The 16692-nt window shown below is 39.3% G+C and overlaps 1 protein-coding gene across 1 annotated transcript in view; it reads right to left on the bottom strand.

Annotated features, from left to right (window-relative positions):
* Positions 1-16692, bottom strand: part of LOC134342838 (tyrosine-protein phosphatase non-receptor type 1-like) — a 102814-nt gene that overhangs the window by 21056 nt on the left and 65066 nt on the right. Inside the window, exons 3-5 of the mRNA XM_063041457.1 lie at positions 10720-10820; positions 4473-4571; positions 1275-1412 (exon numbers count right to left, since the gene is read on the bottom strand). Of these exons, the coding sequence (XP_062897527.1) occupies positions 1275-1412; positions 4473-4571; positions 10720-10820 (338 nt within the window). The remainder of the gene's footprint in view (positions 1-1274; positions 1413-4472; positions 4572-10719; positions 10821-16692) is intronic.

Here is a 16692-nt window from a genome sequence, read left to right as displayed (position 1 = left end):
GCCAATCAGCCTATCAAGTCTACTCTGCCATTCCATCATGGTTGATCCCGGATCCCACTCAACCCCATACACCCGCCTTCCTGCCATGTCCTTTGATACCCTGACTGATCAGGAAACAATCAACTTCCGGCTCTCCACGTGCACCCTATCTAGTTCTTTCAACATAGTAGGTTTCGATGAGATCCCCTCTATATTATTCTAAATTCCAGTGAGTACAGGCCCAAGGTTGCTAAACGCTCCTATGTTAACCCCTTCATTCCCAGAACCATCCTTGTTAACCTCCTCTGGACTCTCTCCAATAACAACACATCCTTTCTGAGATATGGGGCCCAAAACTGTTGACAATACTCCAAGTGTGGCTGACTAGTGTCTTATAAAGGTTCAGCATTATCTCCTTGCTTTTACGTTCTATTCTCCTTGAAATAAATGCCAACATTGCCCTGGCCCTCTTTACCACCGACTCAACCTGTAAATTAACCTTCTGGAAGTCTTGCACGAGGATTCCCAAGTCCCTCTGCATTCTTGATGCTTGAACCTTCTCCACATCTAGATAATAGTTTGCACTTTTACCAAAATGCATCCTCATACATTTCCCAACACTGTACCATCTGGCACTTTTTGCCCATTCTTCTAATTTGTCTAAGACCTGCTGCAATGGCATTGCTTCCTCAGCACTACCCACCCCTCCACCTACCTTCATATCATCTGCAAACTTTGCCACAAAGCCATCAATTCCATTATCTAAATCATTGACAAACAATGTGAAAAGTAGCGGTCCCAATACTGACCTCTGAGGAACACCATTAGTCACTGGCAGCCAATCAGAAAAGGCCCCTTTTATTCCCACTCGCTGCCTCCTGCTTGTCAGCCATTCCTCTATCCTTGCCAGTATCTTTCCTGTAACACCACAGGATTTTATCTTGTTAAGCAGCTTCATGTGTGGCACCTTATCAAGTGCCTTCTGAAAATCCAAGTAAATGACATCCACTGCCTCTCATTTGCCTTACTTTTCTCCTGTGCTATCTTTGAAAAATGCACTTGTATTAGTAAGCACAGAACCCCTTTAAAGTTTAGTTTTGAGTAAATTTTATTAAATGTACTTTTGGACATCTTTAAACAACACATTTATGAAGACATTACAAATGTTCAATCTTCTTCATCTTTCCCATTCATTAAAATTTTGTAGTGAAAATTCAGTTAATACTATTTACTGCAAAGAAATTCAAATGATAAAGTTATCAAAACAATGATTCAAACTTTGCAGATGCACTTACTGCAAGGTTTTCAACCTCCAACTGTCGTACTGTGTAGTATGATTTTACGTCTTCAGAAATCAACGTTAACTTGAACTGTGTGTCTGGAAATATCATGTCTGCTTCTTCCTTACTTGGCCAGTACTGTGCACATTTTACCTAGAATTAGGAGACATTTGGATAAATTATAATGACCTAGTGCTAACATTCAAACTTTCTACTCAAAAAAAAAGTGAACCAATATAACAATATTATATTTCAACAAAGCAAAGTCTTACTGCTGACACTAGCTCTGACATTCAATATTTTTATTTCAGGCTGGAAATAAGTGCTGTGAAAAAGTATTCAGCTCCTACAACTATATTCATATTTTACTGTCTCATAGGATTTTTGAGCTAATCTACAAAACATGTCAAATCAAAAGAATTCCAAAACCTGTCAACAATTTACTAAAAAGTTAAAACTAAAATTGTGAGGCTGAGAAAGTATTCATCCTCTTTGAAATTATTACACTAACTTCCCTCAGGATCAATACCGCACATTACCTTGCCAACTCCTCCAAAATTGGAGGATCACCTGAATCACCCCTCTCTGTAAGGTCAAACAGTATGGTAAATTTTCAAACAACAAAACCAAAATGAAGACAAAAAAAGCATTAAAGCTCAGTCATGGAAATAATAATAGAGAAACACAAAATTGGGGAAGGGTACAAGCCATCTCAAAGGCAGTGAGTACACACTGGAGCTCAGTGTAGTCGATCATCAACAAGTGGTAAAAATATACCACAGCCACACTGCCTAGGTCAGGCTGCCCCTCTAACTTAGTCACCAGAGAAGAATGGCACTTTTAAGAGAGGCTACTGTGACACCAACAGTCACTGAGTGAGCTGCAGAAGTCAACGGCTGCAATTGGAGATGAAGCTCAAGGCTCCCTCGTCTCCAAGGCCTTGCACAAAAAAGATATTTATAGTTGAGTGGTAAGGAAGAAGCCCTGGCCTTACAAAAAAGCTATACTTGCCCATAAAGACTTTACAAAGCGTCACTTAAAAATACAGTAAAGGAGTGGAAGAAGATCTTGTGGTCAGATGACACTAAGCTGGAACTTTCTGGCCTAACACTAAGCAGTATGTGTGGCATAAATCCAATACTGCACATCAGCCAGGTGTCATCATCCCTACTGTAAAGTACAGTGGAGGTAGCATCCTGCTGTAGGGATACTTTTCAGCAGTAGGGACTGGAAATCTGGTCAGGATTGATGAGAAGATGAATGCCACTAACTAGAGCCTGGATAAAAATCTTGCTACTCAAATGGAAAAGACACTGGGGCCTGATTTCATATCTCTGGAGTCTTTAGTGAAGCCGAAACAAAATTTGTAACCAAATATTGGCCAGGTTTCTTTAGATAATTGACTACCAACCTAACAATGAAAAGGGGAAAAAGGAATTAAGCGGACCAGTATCAACATAAGAGCTATACTCATTTATGAAATAGACTAAAGACAGTAAATGTGGACATGAAAAACAAGCAATAAAATTTAATGTTCATTGTAAAAGAAACATTGAGTGCATGATAAAAAAGTCATTTAAGTAGACTGCCTTATGACAATGTACTGACAGACCAACAAACTTGTATAGCGCTATGCAACACACACAACATGCTGGAGGAACTCAGCAGGCCAAGCAGCATCTATAGAAAAGAGTAGAGTTGACGTTTTAGCCCGAAACGTCAATTATACTCTTTTCTATAGATACTCCCTGGCCTGCTGAGTTCCTCTAGCATTTTGTGGGTTGCTTGGATTTCCAACATCTGCAGATTTTCTCTTGTTTGTTACATAGCACTATGCACGAGCACCCTAAACAAACAATTCAACAGAAAAGTATGTAATTCATTACATTAATTTTAAAGTAGTAATACAAGCCCCACGTTCTACTAAAGGTTCAATGCCAAAATTGTTTATGTAGTTTAAACAGATGACCAAAATGCTTAGAAAAGCATCCAGTGTTAACCAGCAGGTATCTGTCTATAGATTAGATTAGATTCAACTTTATTGTCATTGTGCCGAGTACAGATACAAAGCCAATGAAATGCATTTAGCATCTGACCAGAAATGCAAAGAATAGTGTTATTTACAAAACAACTGCCAATAAAAAAGTGCTACAGCACACAAATATAGAAGTACTGAGACAGTACAATACGGATGCAATACTGCTTAGCGCTGTGCTGAGAGGTTCAGCAGTGTCACAGCCTCAGGGAAGAAGTTCTTCCTGTGCCTGCTGGTGCGGGAGTGGAGGCTCCTGTAGTGCCTACTGGATGGGAGGAGAGTAAGCAGTCCATGGTTAGTGTGATTTGCATCCCTGATAATGCTTTTCGCCCTGCCCAGGCAGCGTTTATGGTAGATGTTCTCAATGGTGGGCAATTATACTATACTACTCCCAGTTCCCAGCACAACTTCTAACAAAGGATTTTTGACCTGTATGTTAGTTCCATTTCTCTTCCCATTAAGGTTCCCTGACTCTGATTGGCACCAACTATCATTTCATTTGAAATTTGCAATTCTTTAATTTCCATTATTAATAATAGATTTGTTGTTTAATTCCATGTTTACTACATTGCTTGAATTTTAATTTCCCAGCTGCCATAAAATTCTAAATCATATTGCTGGATCAACAGTACCAATTTATTTTCTGGAAATGGAATTTCCACAGTACTGTTAGGTAGGGAGCTTTAGGATTTAGACATTAGCCATAAGAAAGGAATGACAGTATACTTCCAAGTCAAGTATACCCAGAGATCTTGGAAATGGAAAATTTAGCACAAGTACTTCTGCAATATCATTTTAAAATACAGATTTTTAAACTAGAAAATAATTTCTGAAGGAAGTTATTTTTTCAGGCAGCTGAACTGAAATGTAGCCATATTCATGAATCAAGGCCTATTAATATCACATGGCTTGGAAAAGTAGTTCTTTTAACTTCCAATATCATGGTCTAAAGTAGCTTATTAAGTCACCACTGAATAATTATTAACCAAGATAGTACATTATGTTTCAATTATTTTAAAACTGATGTTTAAATTAACCAGAAACAATGTTTTACTGCATAACAGCTTCTTCCATGACAAATGGAAAAGAACTCCACATCTTACTTTCGAAGAATTCACCATTTCAGCTGTTCCACCAAATGCTTTATAAAATCAATGCAGATATATTTAACTACTTACTGATCCTTTCTCTATTAATCTGTTGAGCATGACCACTCCCCTAGACTTTTGTTCCCAAACCATTTCCCAGAAATGGCCACAAGTATTGGGAAGAGGACCCTGTAAAAACAACAGATCAGGTTTTTTTTTGCAGGATAATGGTATCCTCTGCTAATGAAGGATGTAACATAAAGTTATCAAAATTCATTAAGCTCTTTAGAAACTCAAACTAATTTTAACTTAAGCTTTAGAAAGTAATATTTAGAAACTTTAGAAGACAACAAAAAATGGGATGGGTTGGGGTGTAGAGAGCAACAGTACATGGAAAGAAAAGACAAAGAACCATACAAAGTCAATTTACAGGATAGTCTTTAAAACAAGAAAAGAGAGAATCAGAATTACATACAACACACACAAAATGCTGGAGAGCTCAACAGGTCAGGCAGCATCTAGGAAAAATGTATGGTTGACCTTTTGGGCCAAAACCCTTCAGCAGTGACTAAATCCCCTACCTGCTGTAGGGTTTCAGCTTGAAACATCAACTGTACTCTTCCTGGATTTTGCCTGGCCTGCTGAGCTCCTTTAGCACTTTGTGTGTGTTACTCAGATTTCCAGCATTTGCAGATTTTCTCTTGATCAGAATTACATCATTATTTTGGGACCCACAATTTTAGTTATTTTTATTTATTCCATGCAGTGGCATAGAATTACCAGAACAGAAAGACTGTGTAATGGATGTTATGTGAAGAAAAGCTCTTCAGAGGTTACCAGTCTTTTTTTAAAAAAACTATATCAAGGATCAACAAATACCAGGTTACATCCTATTAGTGGTGGTCTTTTTGTTTCAGAAGTTGCAGGCTGAATTTCCAGACCAGCAACTTGGGCATGAAATCCACCCTGAAACTTCAGTGTGGCATTGCTGGAGTGTTCAGTTACGTGAAACGTGGATCTGTCTACATGCTTCCAAGAGGGTAAAATATATCTCTAGGCACAAAAAGAACTGTTTTCAGTGCCTGTGCCAACAGTCAGCCAAAAGACAATATCACTGTAACTAACAATCTGGTCATTTATCTGGCCATCTAAGGGAAGCTGCTATTAACAAACTTATTACATTTCTTTGTAATACACTATATGCCTAATCAGGCCTAAAAGTACTTAATTGGCTACTAAATGTGTTAGGATATTGAGTTTGTGAACGTTTGTATAAATAAATGCTATTTTCCTTTTAGAAAAAAAATAAATTCATGCCAATTAAACAGTGACAAATATAACTGCAAATCTAAGATTCAGCACCCATCCCCAAACCTGAAGTAGAAATTAATATACAAGTCTATGGAAAACAGTTGTAGGCTGCACCATTAAAGAGCAAGGTTTAACCACACCATTAAAACTATTAAAAGCATGCAAACTTCAAGTGACTACTGAATAACTCTTCAGGCAGGCAATGTGAATAATGATGCAAGAACATTACTTCAAAATGTCCAACAGGATGATTTACTACAATCTTATGATAATAACAAAAGATGATCAATCTTTAAAAAAGCTGAAAAATCAACTTGAGATTTTGGGTATAATACTCTCAGCATTGTTGATTTAATATTGTATTGATGGAGAAAACTGGGGCATATTATTCTGGTAGCAGATGCTTAACAACCAAATCAGATAAATTCCTATACCTTTTTCTCTCATATAAACTAGGAAAAAGAACATAAGAAAATCTGGTAGTACTTATGGAACACAGTTGTACAATGAAAACATGAAATCAAATTTTAATTTTTAGAAATATTTGATTTAAATCTGTAATGTTGATGGTTATAAATACAACTAAGACAAAGAATCTAAACTACTAATGTCCTGAAATTTATCATCTCAGGTGTATAAGAAAACCAGATACATAATTTAATATTAGGCTGAACAACAATAGCTACTTATTTGTGGCAGCACAAAAGACTGCAATAATTTTATACAAACATGTTGTCACTCTACATGTCTATACAGTAAATGCTTAAATATATTAAGGGTGTTTTAATCACTTGAACCAAGAGACAATCCTAACAAATCAAATTCACTTTGTTTTTGTCTTCAGATTCAGTTCCTATAATAAAAAAAATGGCAGAAATTTTGGTCACTTTCAATTTTCTGGTAACACAATGTATAGAGAGTGCATGCAAACAAGATGTTTTTATTTTTGGCAATGCTTAAAGCAAGTTACATTGAAACGGTGGGTTAAATGCTTCTTCCTTGCAGGAGAAAGGCAACAAAAGTGACCAAAGTTCTGGGCTAGATCTTACCATTGTTTAATTAACTAAATGATGGCTAGTGGAGGCAAAAGAGGCATCAGCATTGAGAATGTAGAGGGGGATGTAACAGTGAGAGGGAGGTGCAAGACAAAACCCAGTAAATGATAGGTGGAATGAGACGAGGAAGGAATAATGGGCAATAGAACTGGGGGTGGGGCGGTGGTGGCGGTTAGAGATCAAGGCCAATAGATAACAGTTGATAGATTTGGGAGAGATGATGGGCAGATGCCATCATGTTGGGAGGCTGAATAAATGGGTAATGTGAAACATGGTGGAAGAAACCCAGGTAGACAGGTAAATGGTTAACAGTCACCTCAAACCAGGTGGAGAAGGGAGATTTGATAACAGAGGTGGGGTTAAGGGATGGAAATGCTGAACACAGGAAGAACAGTCCTTGGTGGACAGTTGGGAGCGAGAAAGGATCATAGGATTACCTGAAATTGGAAAACTCAATGTTCATATCATTGGCTTGTAGGCTTCTCATGTGGAAGGAGATCTAGTCTATGCTTTGTCTTGCTGATGTAGAGAGGGCTACATTGTGGGGAAAAATACAATAGATCAGGTTGGGAGGAGGTGCAAGTGAATTCCTCATCTGGAAGAACTCTTTAGACCACTGAATGGTGGTGAGAGAGGTAATGAACAGATGCGTTGCAGCTAATGGGGTTAGGATGTGGTGGGGGGGACTTGTGGGTTGAGAACAGAAATGCAGGGAATGGAGGAAATGTGTGTTCCAATGGTATGAATATTAAAAATTTTCGATCTTTGGGTCACCCACATCCTATGTTCCTTCCTTGCTCCCACCAGTCTCTCTCCTTTACTTATTCTTTTCAATCCCTTATTACAAAGGATTATATCCTCTCCAACCTAGTTCTTCCTCAGATCTTCTTTCCTACTCTTTCTCTGACCTGTCCATCATCTCTCTTATCTGATCCCACCTACCAGTCTGTCTCTCACCTACCTCTCACTTCATTGGCCACCTTTGCTCTACACCAGGGGTGTCAAACTCATTTTAGGTCACGGGCTGGATTGGGCAAAATGTGACTTCATGTGGGTCGGATCAGTTGTGCGCGTGCTCCCACAGCTTTTGTTGCCTTCATTTTTTTCAACCTGCTCATGTGTCTCAGTCTCTGCTATAACTACAAAGTGTTTCACTTTACGAATTTCGTTTCTTACGAAGATTGCCTAGCAAGCATTATTTTTATGATTGGTATTAACTTACAGTCGTAGGCTACAAGAAAGTTGTGATGAGAGAGAAAAAGAACAATGCTATTTTGGAAGCCACACCCTTTCAATTAATAGACCCTTTGAAATCAAATATTAGCAGACACAAATGTAGACCTAATGAAACAAGTTGTAAATGTACGCTACACAACTGCACCTAATTTTCATTAGCCTGCTTCCAGCCATCAAACTCAGACAATGAACACAGTTAGCCTCTAATTTTTATTGAAGTGATCATATTTACAATAGAATACTCAGAAAATGAATGAATCACAATATTATGATACTCCATATTTCATAACGCATTTTTCTTACATGTCGCAGTGCATCGAACAGTGTCACTCATTTTTCACTTGCTGCTTCCAGACACCTGACATCTTTTGTCTTTAACCAGCCTGTCAACATCAGGGACCAGTTTCTAGGCAGTTGTGATTTCCATAATGTCATTACGAAGTCTGTGTGTCAGCTGCGAGCGCAGTTTGGATTTGTTAATGTTCATTATGGAGAACGCCTGCTCACAGAGATATGTTGTCCCGAACATGCAAAGGATCTCTGAGGCAAGGTCTGTCATCTTGGGGTACATCGGTCCCAGGTATTGATAGAATGAGTCCAGACCCACAGTCTCAAATTTATATTTCAAAGCTGAGTTACACTGAATGTCAATTAGTTCTATTTGGAGTTCGTCCGCTACATCTGATGCTGCGTTGACAGCAAACAGCGAGCAAAATAGTGAGAATTCCTTCTCGAGCTGTGTGAAGACTTGGAAACGATTCTGAATCTCACTTTTCAGCCGTGATATTTTGTCCTTGTACCTGTCCATGTTGTCATTATTCCCATGAGCGACACGCACAGACTGCAAAGAGGGGAAATGAGCTGGGTTGCTCCGGGGTAGCTGCATCTCCCACAGGCCTAATTTAATTTGAAAGGCACGAATGCTGTCGTAGTATTCTGTAACAAGTTTGTTGTGGCCTTGCATGTTAACATTAAGCACATTTAAGTGCTCTGTTATATCCACTAAAAATGAAAGATCATGAAGCCAGTCTGGGTCATCCAACTCTGCCACTGGCTTCCCTTTCTTGTTCATGAATAGTCCAATTTCCACACGTAATTGAAAAAAACGTTTGAGCACAACCCTTCTGCTCAACCAGTGGACTTCAGTGTGGTAGGGTAGGCCGTGTCCAATATTACTTTCGGACAAAAGAATGTCAAATCGCCGATGGTCAAGTCCCTTGGCTCTAATAAAATTAACCGTTTTGGTTACTACATCCATGACATTGTCCATTTTCAGGCTCCTGCTACATAATGCCTCTTGGTGTATAATACAATGAAAATTCCAGAATTCCTGCTCTGGATTCTCTGTTTGAACTTTCTCTCTGAGTTTCTCAACAACACCTGCCATTTTCCCCGACCATGGACGGTGCGCCATCTGTTGCCGTGCTGACAGCGTGACTCCAGTCAACCCCCAGTCTGTCCAAGGCCTCGACGAGGCTGGAGAAAACGTCGTTTGCCATTGCATAGGCACCATCTCCACAATCTCCTCGGTGACGGTCAAAGATGCATCAACACCATGAATAAATATTCTCAATTGAGCTACATCAGTCACGTCGGTGCTCTCATCAATTGCAATAGAGAAGGCAATAAATGACCTCACTTTGTCTTTTAGTTGACTGTTCAAATCCCCTGCAATGTCCCCAATTCTCTCTGCCACAGTATTTTTTGACAAGCTGATATTACCAAAAGCCTGTCTCTTCTCAGGGAACACTAGCTCAGCCGCCGTCAGCATGCATGCTTTGATGAATTCCCTCTCCGAGTATGGCTTCAACGCAGCAGCTATTTTGTTGGCGATAATATAGCTGGCCTTGACAGCTCCATCGTGAGTCTCGACTTTTGGTGAGCAATGATTGCTGTTTTTTCAGAGCTGCTTCAAGCTCGTTTACCTTTTGCGTTGAGTCGTCCTGCGTACTTGTCATATTTTTCTCCGTGTGACATCTCATAGTGTCGTTTGATATTGTACTCTTTTGCCACAGCCACTTGTTGCGAGCATATCAGACACACAGGTTTGCCATTGACCTCACAGAAGAAAAAATGATCTTTCCATTTATCGCTGAATATCCGACCTTCGATGTCAACTTTTCTTTTCTTGTAAAGCATTTTGAACCACAGCAGCAAACAGTCTCAGCCTTGCTACAGGTGTTACTTACCTGAGTACTCTGTGTGTTTATACTGTGTCTGATGATGCAAGTGGGGCCCTAGTGGTCTTCAGTGCAGGGTGATAGGTGCTTATGCACAGCGGGTGGTTAACTGCCACCTATTGTTTTCTAAGTACACACAAGCAACCAATGCAGCAGGCGGCAGAGACAGTGGTGGGAGAGAGAGTGGGGAGAGAGAGCAGCTGCCGTACAGATACATAATAAATGGTCGTGAATATACTTTTTTTTCCCTCCAAGTCACTCGCAGGCCAGATTGGACCCCTTCACGAGCTGGATGTGGCCCGCGGGCCGGTAGTTTGACACCCCTGCTCTACACAGTTCTGATGCAAGGTCTCAACCTAAAACACTGAGCATCTCTTTGCCTCCACTAAATGCAAGAAATGGACATCCATGAATACATATCAAACATACAAGCTTGATTCACTGGCAAACTACTAATAGGAAGGAGGGGGTTGCTACAAAATTTGTTACAAATTTCTGCTACAAAACAACATTTATAAATTTTTCAATCATGCAATATTCTTAAAAAATGCTTACCTGAGTCAGAATGTAACTTCTTTGAGCCTCTTCCATTTTAATCAAGCTTGCATTGACATAGTCATTATCACCTCGCTGCAGCCTAATTCGACTATGATCGACTTGAAACAAAAACAATGAGCATTTTATATTTACATATATTTTTGGAAGTACTATTTGTAACAAAAGGGTACATCTCTTAAACAACAGTCTGATAAATATTTACTTTATTGAATGCCATGCGTTAGAAACAAGTATTTTGCCTTGAACAATATGAACAGACAAGCTATTTCAAGACAAAGCTTGAAATAGTTTGTATGTTGTAGTGGTTTAGTCACAAGATACAAAATGAAAGAAAAATCAGGTTCCAAACAAAATTAAGTAGTTAAATCCCTCATTTATGAATTTCAGTTTCATTCATATCAGAGGCATAAATATAAATTGCAATTTTTCTGCAGGCCAAGAAACACTGCTGTAAATTTAACATAATATATTCAAAAAACTCAGAGATATGATGAAACTGACACTTCTCTTTTTAGCCAGTTGGGTGTGGTTTTGTGAAAAGAGAAGTGCAATATTTTGTATAAATAGTGGCAGAAACTTCTTAAGTGTATTTGAATTTAATCCATTTTGTAGTCTAATGCAAAATATGTCCTCTAGATTAAAGTTTCCACCTTTACCTCAAATTTACAATCTAATTCAATGTTACTCTAACAAAGTGAATTTTAGATCCTGTTAATATTGATACTGTTACATTACACATCAGATTCTGATTTTGTTGCAGGTCATTTTGTTTCATTTTGAGTTGGCTTTTGTGCTTGTTGAACTGAGCCCTAACATTAATATTTAAATTTATCCTACATTTGAAACGTTTTAATTTTCTGTGGTTTGTACTTAAAGCCAGATTGCAGTTACAGGTTGGCTGCAAAAATAAAAGTTACTAACCAAAAAAATGTGGGTTGTGGCAAAATCTCAGATCAATTTCTGACGGATGTCTATAACTCTGCCTATATGAATAGTTTTATTTTCCTGCAACAATCTATTCATTAATTAGGTCATCTCTGGAAATCTTATGCATTATTTTTTCATCTGGTTCTCATACTTTGCAATCTAAATTTGTCACAATTTATCCCAGTATTCTTACATACACTTTGAGTATCTGTCTAGTGTCCTACTTTCATTCTCTTCTATGATGTCTCTTATTGGCATTCAGATACTTACAGCTATTTTACCAAATATATTCCATTGCTCATTTTTATTCAATTTTTAAAAAAAAATCCTCAGTATTATAATAAAATGACAGCTAACCTGTACAAGTGTTTGATGTGATTCAAGGATCAGGCCAAGAATAGGTATTTGGAAGCGGCTAGAACTCAAAACAAAGTGGAGTGATGCAGGGGTATGAGCATCAGGCAAGAGGAAGAGTGTCAGTTTGGTGCGGGGGTGTAGCTGGAGTGATCCAACGATGCAAAAGGCCCTTTCTATGGGACTAAAATTCACTCAAAAAACTTTACTGGATACAACAGAAACTCATTATTTCACTATGAAACAAAGGGCAAATGCAGTACAGTTGGAGTTTCTAAATAGATGCAATAAGGTACCTTGCAAAAAGTTGAGAAAATAATTGAATGGGATACTTGCATTTTGTTCTGAGAATTTTTTTTTAAATCTTACATGCACTAATTATAATTCAATGCTTTTGTTCCCTACACTGAATGCAGGTTGTGTTGTTCCATGGAGGGTGGTTAAACATGGATCGTGTTGCTGGATTGATGGCAGGTGATGGTAAAACAGTGTCACAAAAAGGACTTCCATGTTTTCATGAAAATATTTAAATTTCTGTGAGAACAATCATGATAGTGTAGAACACGATGCTCATTTGTAAGTTCCGTTAGCTTTTTGTAATTGGTTCATTTATGCTATATAAATTAAAACTGAAAAATTTCTCATAAGAATTTAGAAGTGGGGGGAGGGGCAGATCTCATTGAAACCTACTGAATGTGAAATCAGGTCCATGTGGAAAGAATGTTTCCTATGATGAGGGTGTCCAGAATTAGAGGGAACAGCCTAAAAATTGAGGGGTGACCCTTTAGAACAGAGGTAAGGAGATTTTTTCTTAGCCAGAGAATAGCGAATATGTGGAACGCTCTGCCTCAGACACCTGTGGAGGCCGAGGCCGTGGGTGTATTTAAAGCAAAGATTGATAGTCAGGGTATCAAAGGTTATGGCAAGAAGGCAGGCATATGAGGTTGAGTGGGATTTGGGATCAGCCATGATGGAATGGCGGAGCAGACTTGATAGGAGCAGAATTAGCCCATTTAGCCTATGTTTTATGGTCCTATTACCAAGATGTCTGGACATCTGTTAAGCAAGGTTGCTTTTAGATACAGCAGCTTACACATTCTCTCATTTAAGCACTTTTCTCAGAACTAGTAGCAGGCAGGACATAAGACACTACTAAAGTTCCTTCCCCTTGCCACCCTTAACATCAATCCAATTCTTCAACCTTTTGATAACAGAACATATAACTGTATAGCACAGGCCCACAATATTGTATCGAACTAATTTTAGTAATCAAATAGCTAATTTAACTAAACTCTTCTGCCTACACAATGTCCATATCCTTCTGTTTTTCTCATGTACCTATCTGAACATCTCCTGAAAGTTCCTAATGTTTCTGCCTCTACCACCACCCCAGCAGTGCATTCCAGGCACCCATCATTTTGTGTAAAAAAACTTTCACCTCACATCTGCTCTGAAAATACCCCCCCTCACCTTAAATGCATGCCCTCTGGTATTAGACATTTCAACTCTTGAAAAAAAGATATTGTCTGTCTCCTCTATCTGTGGCTCTCATAATTTTATGATCACTTATCAGATCTCTGCTCAGCCGCTCCAAAGAACTCAAATTTGTTCAACCTCTCGATACAGCACATGCCCTCTCATTCAAGCAACATCCAGGTAAACCTCTTCTGAACTCTCTCCAAAGTCTTCCTATAATGAGGCAACCAGAACTGTACGCAATACTCCAGATGCAGCCCAACTAGAATTTTATAATGCTGCAGCATAACTTTGACTTTTGAACTGAATGCCTCAATTAATAAAGGCAGTATGCTATATGGTTTTCTAACTACCCTATCAACTTGTGTAGCCACTTTGGAGTCCAAGTTCACAGCTCCCTGAACAACCTTGGACAACCTCTTCTCATCAACACTGAATCTTGTCCTTAGTGTACTGCCTCTTTACATTTGACCTACAAAGGTGCAACACCTCACTCGTGGGTGGGTTAAAATCCATCTGCCATTTCACTGTCCATATCTGCAACTGATCTATATCCCATTGTATTCCTTGCCAGTCTTCTACACTAGCCACAACACCATCAATCTTCTATAAGCATACTAACTACGTTTTCACCCAAGTCATTTATATACATCACAAACAGCAGAGGTCCCAGTATAAATCATTGAGAAACACCATGAAGCAAATATCCAGATAGAACATGTCCCTTCAACCACCGCCCAGTCTTCTACGGGTAAGCCAGTTCTGGATCCAAATGGCCAATTCACCATGGATCACATGTATCTTAAGTGTTCTGGATGAGCTCTTCCTAATTAGTCCATGGTTTTCCAAATGCTCATAAATCCTACCCCTAATTCTCACCAGTAACTTCCTTACCACTGACAATGCAACTCACTGGTCTATAGCTTCCAGGTTATCCCTGGTTCCCATCTTCAATAATGGAACAACATTGCTCAAGGCCCCATTAATCTCTTCTCTTCCCTCTCTCAATAACCGGGGGTATATCCTGTCAGGCCCTGGGGACATCTGGTTTAATGCTCTTTAAGAGACTTAACACCATCTCTTCCTTTATTTTGAAATGTATTAGCATTTCAATGGCCTCAATACTGATTTCCCCATCCTCCACGTTCTTCTCCTTGGTAAATACTATTGTAAAGTACGCTTTAAGGACCTCAGCATCCAAGTGAACGTTTCCCCCTTTATCGGTGTTGGGCCTCTCCTCTCCCCAGTTATCCTCTTGCTCTTGATGTATGCATAGCATGCCTAGGGATTCTTTTCAATCCCAATTGCTAAAGACTTTTCATGGTTCCTCCTGGCTTTCCTAGTTTCCCTTCGAGTTCTTTTCTGGCTTTGTTATAATTCTTAAGGGCTCTGTAAAGCTTAGGAAGCTAGAATCAAACATACTTCTTGTTTTTGACTAAATTCATCACCACTCTCAACATCCAAGGTTGTCTTACTGGAATATACCTGCCCTGCACTCTGTGCAGCTGGTCTTTAAACACCTTCCATATTTTCAGACATCGACTTGTACAAAAACAGCTGTTCCCAATTAACTCTCCCTTGTTCTTGCCTAATGCTCTCGTAATTTGCCCTGCTCCAATTTAATGCTCTCCCACAAGGCCCTTACTTATCTTATCAGTAGCCATCTTAAACCTTGAGTTGTGGTCACTGTTCTCTAACTGTTCATCCACTGAAAGGTCAGTCACCTGGCCAGGGTCATTACCCAACACCAGTTCCAGTACAACTCTCCTCTTATTGGACTATCTACATATTCATTTAACACACCTCCAGGACGCACCTAACATATTCTGCCCCATCCAAACCTTTTGCTCTCAGAAGGTCCCAGTTTATATTGGGCAAGTTAAAGTCCCCCATGACAATCACCCTATTGTTTTTACCTTTCCTTAGTTTGCCTCCATATCTGTTCCCAATGCCCCAGAGGCTATAATCCAACCAATTCTCTGATGAGCTTGGAATCAAAATGTCTTTTGTTAGACCTACAGATAGGTCCACATTCACCCAACTTAGTTCATCACCTGTTAAAACATCTGTTCCCTCCATAACCAGCCTCTTGTATATTGTTGAATACAAGCCACAAACTTATCTAATTTCTTTTTACTGCACCTACCTTGTTTTTACCTCTAACTTATTGCAAACTCCAGTGTCTTGCATTTAAAATCCTCTTCAATTGAAAAAGTTTCTAATAAAGCTTCTACTCTTCAACTTTCCCCTTAGTTTGCCACATGTATATTTCTAACGTGATTAAAAAGTTTGCAAGTAGTTACAGTCACTGAATTTGGATGCAAGAGAAGGAATTAGATGGCAAAGTCAAATGCCCCAAGGAATTGGTTGTGGACTTCAGGAAGAAGTAGTCCAGGAAGCACACCTTAGTCCTCATCAAGGGAACAACAGTGGAAAGGGTGTCAACATCTCTGAAGATCTATCATGTGCTCAACGTATTGATGAAATTACAAAGGCGGCCTGAAGGCAACTATATTTCATTAGGAGTTTGAGGAGACTTGGTAAGTCCCCAAAGACTCTCACAAATTTCTACTGATGTACCGTGGAGTACATTCTTACTGGTTGCATCACCGTCTGATGTGCAGGGGCCACTACACAGGATCAGAAAAAGCTGCAGAAAGCTGTAAACTCAGCAACCTCCATCATGGGCACTAGCCTCCCCAGCATCAAGGACACCTTCAAATGGCGATGTCTCAAAAAGGCGGCATTCATCAAGGAGCCCCATCACTGGGGGCATGCCCTTTTCTCATTGCTACCATCAAGGTTGTGGGGTAAAAGAGCCTAAAGACACACTCACCATTTCCGGAACAGTTTCTTCCCCACTGCCGTCAAGAGTTCTGAACGGACAGTGAACCTACAACACTACCTCTCTTTTTGAAATACTTGCACAGCACAGGAACAGTCCTTCAGCCCACGATGTTGTGCCAAACCAGCTTAAAAGTACATTTTAAAAAAAACAAAAACTAAGCACTCCTACCTACACAATGCTCATATCTAAGGCAGTGCAGTCCATGCATCCACAACTGAGTTAAAAAAAAATCTTACCCTCACATTGCATTTGAACCTATCCCCTTGCACCTTCAATGCATGCCCTCTGGTATTAGACATTTCAACCCTGGGAACAAGATACACCCTGTCTACTCTATCTATGTTTTTCATAAACTATAAACCCTA

The sequence above is a fragment of the Mobula hypostoma genome, chromosome 2 (genome assembly GCF_963921235.1).
Source record: "Mobula hypostoma chromosome 2, sMobHyp1.1, whole genome shotgun sequence".
NCBI lineage: Eukaryota > Metazoa > Chordata > Chondrichthyes > Myliobatiformes > Myliobatidae > Mobula > Mobula hypostoma.
This window is presented reverse-complemented; position numbering and strand designations above follow the sequence as displayed.